The sequence below is a fragment of the Pantherophis guttatus genome, chromosome 10 (assembly GCF_059756535.1).
Source record: "Pantherophis guttatus breed Tessera chromosome 10, ASM5975653v1, whole genome shotgun sequence".
NCBI classification, from domain to species: Eukaryota; Metazoa; Chordata; class Lepidosauria; order Squamata; family Colubridae; genus Pantherophis; species Pantherophis guttatus.
The window spans coordinates 5952942-5959710 of record NC_142072.1 but is presented as its reverse complement, the minus strand read 5'-3'; the positions used below and the strand labels follow the sequence as shown (position 1 = coordinate 5959710).

At 44.1% G+C, this 6769-nt stretch overlaps 1 protein-coding gene across 1 annotated transcript; it reads left to right on the top strand.

Moving 5' to 3' along the window:
- The first annotated feature begins 666 nt into the window (after window positions 1–666).
- On the top strand, window positions 667–6769 carry LOC148112359 (phospholipase A2 inhibitor and Ly6/PLAUR domain-containing protein-like). The gene is made up of 5 exons (XM_087876455.1): window positions 667–775; window positions 2395–2520; window positions 3068–3220; window positions 5538–5684; window positions 6359–6769. The coding sequence occupies exons 1-5, from the start codon at window positions 718–720 to the stop codon at window positions 6523–6525; spliced, it is 651 nt and encodes a 216-aa protein (XP_087732581.1). The 5' UTR covers window positions 667–717; the 3' UTR covers window positions 6526–6769.

Here is a 6769-nt window from a genome sequence, read left to right as displayed (position 1 = left end):
TCCCAAATCTCTTGGGGTATAAAAAGGATGAGGAGAATTGTACTTTCAGATTCTGGTAATGTAGCTTTACAATAAGGTAGAAATAGTTCATCTAATTGTATTCCTATCTGATCTACCAAGAAAGCCTGACACAATTTCCCCCAAATCATTCACAATTCAGAAGTCTTGTTTCTTCCCATATCTGCTAATTTGCCACATGAGTGCAGGCCTTTGCACATTCAGTCTTCATCTACTTGTTGTTGTTGTTGTTATTGTTGTTGTTCAGTCACTAAGTCGTGTCTGACTCTTCATGACCCCATGGAGCACAGCCACGCCAGGCCTGCCCACCCTCCACAGTCTCCAAGAGTCTGCCCAAACTCATTCTCACTACATTGATAACAATATCTAACCATCTCATCCTCTGCCACCTCCTTCTTTTGCCTTCAGTCTTTCCCAACATCAGGGTCTTTTCTAATGAGTCCTCTCTTCTCATGATCCCAACAAGCCTCAACCAACTTGTTTGTTCTCCATTGATGTTGCCGCTTTCGCCATTTCACTGTGCAAGTTCTTATTACTCTACTTTGTGTGGGATTTGGTGATCACTCATGTCTTCCATTCCACCCACCGGAGGGAATTGCTCCAAAACATCCTACAGGGGAGCCACGCTCCAATAACTATAAAATTCAGTGCATTCACTTGTTGGCTTCAGGACAACACTGGAGTCACTCTTCAGATACCATGGCTGCTGCTCTTGTTGTCTTCTTCTGCCTCATCTCCTCGGTATTATTGACAGGTGGTGAGTATTGCTATTCAACATTGAGATTCTAGAGAGTTGGTAAAGGGAGGTTTCTTACATGGATAAAGACACATGGATAGACAGACATCTTCATCTCTCTGTGTCGACTCGCCAAGCATTCCTGACCTGCTTTCGAGTTGCCATAGGCAGGGGGATAGGGAATCGAGCCTCGCAGCTACAGCGAGGAACAAAGCACATTCCAGCCAGCAAATGTCAAGGCCATCTCCATGGAGACCCACAGTGGCCGGAGGGAGGGACTTCTACAACCCACAAAATTGCTTTGTTGGGGAATGTGACTGATGACACACCTTGGGGGGAGGGGAAAACAGGGTCAGAGCTAAGGCACGAATTAAGTGAGGTCAGAGTTGGCTTCACTTGGTCTGCGCTGGCAGCTCTGTGCATGCGCACATCGGGAACAGTCACCAGCTCTTCTTCTGCCCCACTGATATCCAACTCCGAAGGCAGCTGACAATTGTCAGACGGCCCTGGCCCCATCTCTGCCTCTGATGCAGAGCATTCATCAGAGCCTTTCCGCAGATCCCAGGACTGGCTCATGTTCCTCCCCAACCTCCTCACTGTCTGAGTCTGCCACCCGCTCTGCTGGCCGGCGGCGGGACACAGCACCAGCTCCTAATTCAATGTTTTCAACCAAAACACTAAAATGAATGTCATAGATTATAAACCTACCTAATCCTTCCTCATAGTCTTAGGATACTCTGTATTGGTTCTTAATATGCTGGCACCCATTCAGCGTGTTTAGAAGGCCGATCTCAATCAATAATAAAAAGAAGGGTTTGGGAGAGAATCTCATCTGAAGAACTGAATGAAAGATCATGTTTCCTATTTAAAAGCTGAGCTAATTTCTGATACCCTTATTTTTCAATCTCTAACCTTCTAAGATTCAAATGTTTGGTAGAAATGTTTTAGGAGACACACCTAGAAAAAAATGTTATGAACAGAATAGAATAGAATAGAATAGAATAGAATAGAATAGAATAGAATAGAATAGAATAGAATAGAATAGAATAGAATAGAATAGAATTCTTTATTGGCCAAGTGTGATTGGACACACAAGGAATTTGTCTTGGTGCATATGCTCTCATTGTACATAAAAGAAATGATACGTTCATCACGAATCATAAGGTACAACACTTAATGATAGTCATAGGTTACAAATAAGCAATCAGGAAACAATATCAATATAAATCGTAAGGATACCAGCAACAAAGTTACAGTCATATAGTCATAAGTGGAAGGAGATGGGTGGTGGGAACGATGAGAAGATTAATAGTAGTGCAGACTTAGTGAATAGTTTGACAGTGTTGAGGGAATTATTTGTTTAGCAGAGTGATGGTGTTCGGGGAAAAACTGTTCTTGTCTCGTGTACTGTGTTTCCTGAAAATAAGACCCTGTCTCATATATTTTTTTGAACCCTGAAATAAGCACTTAGTCTTATTGCCATGCACTCAAAAACCCAATTGGGCTTATTATCAGGGGATGTCTTATTTTGGGGGAAACAGGGTAGTTAATTTGGAAGTCTAAAAAGGGGTTTAAAATAACTGTTGCATAACTTGGTTGGCTCACTACATGTATAACCATTTTGCTTCTCTCCTCTGTAGTCACATCTCTAAAATGCCAGACCTGTTTGGCCACTGGAGGAGAATGTAGAAATGAGGACATGGCATTGACGGAGTGTGATCCAGACCAAACACATTGCTTTTCCTTGACTTTCTTTATTTCTCTGAGTGAGTGAAATGTCTTTTCAGTTTAGCTGACAAGTCCATATTACCATCACTCAGTATCTCAATCTTCAAGGAATAGGTCAGTTTCCTTGAAGGTGGATTTCACCATTGACTTCAACGTATTCTGCCAATTTCAGTGGGTTATATTTACTAGAAATGTTCTGTTGGCAAAAAATATTGTTTTCTGTTGCTCTATCGTACATGGAAAACACAGGGAGAAAAGTGGTAAGAGAACGAAAGGGATGCAGTGTTCATTTAACTGTGCAGAATAGTTTCTAGAAGTTCACCTGTCAAAATTAACTCTTCCTCCTTCCCTGAAATAAATGGAGGAAACCATCTCCAATGGGGTAATTTTGTGCCTTGTAATGCCTGCTTCTGTGCTCTTTCTCCTATTAAGGAAAACCATATCATCTTCTTGACCAGTCAACATCTATTAATACAAGGGATCTCGAATAAAATATTTAATCGAGCATGGTGCTTTTTAAACATTGCCTTTATTTTATTTATTTTTTTTCCTTCTAAATCCCAGCATTTCCTCTCTGTTTCACAGCCACTCCTTCACTCAAATACACGGCTAAGTCTTGTGCAAGGGCTGAGGAATGTACTGATGGCATTTACAGTGTCACCTCCGCACAGGGAAAATTTTCTCAATCGAACACTTTCTGTTGCCAGTCAGACGGTTGCAATAACCTGCCTCTTCTGTGTAAGTAACTCAACACAATGTTTCTTTGCATAGCCTTAAATTTGTACTGTGGGCAGGGAGTGAGAAAGCCGGGGGAGCAAATTTGACCCAGTTTAAGGAGAAAGCAAGGAGATGCTCAGTGGCTCAGTGGTTAAGACGCTGAGCTTGTCGATCGAAAGGTCGGCAGTTCAGTGGTTCAAATCCCTAGTGCTGCGTAACAGGGGGAGCTCCCGTGACTTGTCCCAGCTTCTGCCAACCTAGCAGTTTGAAAGCACGTAAAAAAAAATGCAAGTAGAAAAATAGGGACCACCTTTGGTGGGAAGGGAACAGTGCTCCGTGCACCTTTGTTGTTTAGTCATGCTGGCCACATGACCACGGAGACGTCTTCAGACAGCGCTGGCTCTTCGGCTTTGAAATGAGATGAGCGCCGTCCCCTAGAGTCGGGAACGACTAGCACAGATGTGCGAGGGGAAATTTTACCTTTTAAGGAGAAAGCAACTGCACCACCATACATGCCTCCAAAGAGATGTCAAGTTTCAATGGAGCAGCAAGCTTCAGGGGGTGAGAGGGTGAGGAATAACAGAATAACAGAGTTGGAAGGGACCTTTGAGGTCTTCTAGTCCAACCCCCTGCTCAAGCAGGAAACCCTATACCATTTCAGACAAATGGTTATCCTATCTCTTCTTTAAAAATGGGTGGTAATGGGAGCGACATGGCATTCCCATGTAATACCTCTCCTGCACGAGCTGTACTGGCTCCCGGTGGTCTTCCGGGTGCGCTTCAAGGTTTAGAGTGCTCCATGGCTTAGGATTTGGTTATCTACGGGACCGCCTACTACCACCAATAGCCTCCCACCAGCCGGTACGCTCTCATAGAGAGGGGCTCCTCCGGGTGCTATCAGCCAAACAATGTCAACTGGCGGCCCCCAGGGGGAGGGCCTTCTCTGTGGGGGCACCTACTATCTGGAACAAGCTCCTCCCGGAGATACGGAGGATCCCGGATCTGTGCACCTTCCACCACACTCTTAAGACCTTTTTATCCCACCAGGCGGGCCTGGCCTAATCTTTTCCCTCTTTTTAATTATGCAAATTTTAATCGGTTTTTAAATGATTGGGGTGTTTTAATCTGTCTGGGCCAAATTGTTTAATTCGATTTTACTTTGTTTTTAAATTTTGTATCTATGTATTTTTACTGTTTGGCTGTTCACCGCCCTGAGTCCTTCGGGAGTAGGGTGGTATATAAATCAAATCCAAAAAACAACAACGATGAATTAATGAAAGTTCATTAGTTGAGCAAGACATTGTTGGGTCAACCACGGGTAGTCCTCAATTTACGGCCACAATTGAGCCCCAAATGTACGTTGCTAAGTGAGAAATTTGTTACATGACCTTTGCCCCATTTAACCACCTCTTGCCACATTTGCTAAGTGAATCACTGCAGTTGTTGAATTAGTAACACGGCTGTTAAGTGAATCTGGCCTTCCCCATTCACTTTGCTTGTCAAAAGGTCGCAAAAGGGGACCACACCACCCCAGGACACAGCAACTGTCATAAAAGTGAGTCAGTTGCCAAGCATCTGAATGAAAATCATGCGACCATGAGGATGCCGCCGTGGTCATAAGGGGTGAAAAATGGTCATAGGTCACTTTTTTCAGGGCCGTTATAACTTTGAACGGTCACTAAATGAACCGTGGTAAGTCGAGGACTACCTGTATAAGATAAAAATAGCAGCTATGTGTCAGTGGAGAACATGGCAGTCAAGCAACCCAGGTTGAAATGGCTGCCTAGAGTTGCAGTCAACCACTGGAGGAGAAAGAAGAGCTTCAAACAGTGGTGAGTTGTTACTGGTTCGCCCCGGTTTGGGTGAACCGCTAGCGGTGGCGGCAGGAGACTCCGCCCACCCACCCAGATGCTTCTGCACATGTGCAGAAGCATCATGCGTGTGTGTGAGCACACGCGCACCCACAACCGGTAGCGACGATTTTTGAAACCCACCCGTGGCTTCAATTACTGAAGTTGCCAATCAGAGCTAGGATTGTCCTAAGGGGAAGTGAGCCCTACAGACTATTCTCTCAAAAGGGCTCATAAGGGGTCAAGAGGAGGGGGGGGAAACATCTTTTCTGAAGGGGAGCTTCAGAACATGCCTCAGGGTGGATTTGTGATGGAGAAGATGGATTGACGTGCCATCTTCATTCCTGGTCCAGCTCTCCCTTCAGACTCTTGGATTACAAATCCTGTCCTGGCTGGGAATCCTGGAAGCCAGAATGCGAAAGGACTTGGGATTTAATATGGGACGGTGGCCATGAAAAAGTTTGCTAACCTTGGGTTGATTCCTACAGTGCCATTCCGTGATGAACTCAAACCCAATGGATTGGTATGTTTTGGATCATACACAAGACACAGAGATTCCCACCAGCCAACTCAGCCAATCCTCTGTCTTGGCCAAGAGACGCGTTGTGCCAGCGTAAATTTTACCATGAATACATGTGAGTGCAATCTTTTTGTTTTGTTTTTCCCCCCCTAAATCAGAGAAACGATAGAAAGAGAAGAAGAAAATCCAGGTAACCAAAAATAAATAATTAAAATCCGAAAAGTTTTTTTTTTAAATTTGATTTATATGCCACCCTTCTCCGGAGACTCAGGGCGGCTTACAATGCGTTACGCAATAGCCTTCATACTTTTGTATATTTATACAAAGTCAGCTTATTGCCCCCACAATCTGGGTCCTCATTTTACCTACTTTAGAAAGGATGGAAGGCTGAGTCAACCTTGAGCCTGGTGAGATTCAAACTTGCAATAATTGCAAGCAGCAGATGTTAATCCCAATGCTTTTAGTCTGCTGAGCTAAAGTTGGGGGAGGAGATTAAAAATTTGGGAGAGGGAGAGGCAGATTGACTGCAGGATGGCTCAAAAACATCGAAAGAGCATCCATTGCCGAACTGCTGAAGTTAAAGATCTAATTACAGTGATGGGAATCAAAGAATTTAACACCCAGTTCTCTGCCCTAATGACCGGCTGGGAGGGCGTGGCCATGGTGGGCGTGGCCAGGGGGTGTGACAGGCAGCATGTACAAAGGATTTTCCCAAAGAGTGGCTAATATCTAATATCCTCACAATAACGTCTCAAGAGATTCTTATTCTTCCTTTTTTTTCCTCCACAGTTGGAGCTTTCAAAGAGGAGGGTTGGTTCCAAGGATGCGCAACCCCAAACGTATGTACCTATCCTGAAGGAGAGATGCGATTCGCCAATGGCCTTGTAGTAGTCAGCACCAGGAAGGAGTGTAACACTGTGCCATTATCACTTGACAACAGTTTTCTTTCCATGTAGTCAGATTATAGCCTTCTTCCTTTGTCTTTCAGGATGTATAAAAGTGAGAAGGAGGTTGGAGCTTCGGTAGTAAGAGTAACAGAGGTTTGGGGTTAAGCATTCTTGAGAGCTTGGTAGTAATTTAAAATATGGAGGAGCAGTCCTGAGAGGGTTGAAATGCTGTGTTTGGGTCTACTAGCAGCTGAGGGAAACGTGGTTTTTCTCTAAACATTCCATTTTCACTAAATCATAATGACAATAAATT

What these genes read in the sequence shown, in the direction of transcription:
- LOC148112359 (XM_087876455.1), top strand. Translation starts at nt 718, where the DNA reads ATGGCTGCTGCTCTTGTTGTCTTCTTCTGCCTCATCTCCTCGGTATTA. An exon ending in CTCGGTATTATTGACAGGTG is followed by an intron (nt 776 to 2,394) that starts GTGAGTATTGCT and finishes TCTCCTCTGTAG; the next exon opens with TCACATCTCTAAAATGCCAG. An exon ending in GACTTTCTTTATTTCTCTGA is followed by an intron (nt 2,521 to 3,067) that starts GTGAGTGAAATG and finishes TCTGTTTCACAG; the next exon opens with CCACTCCTTCACTCAAATAC.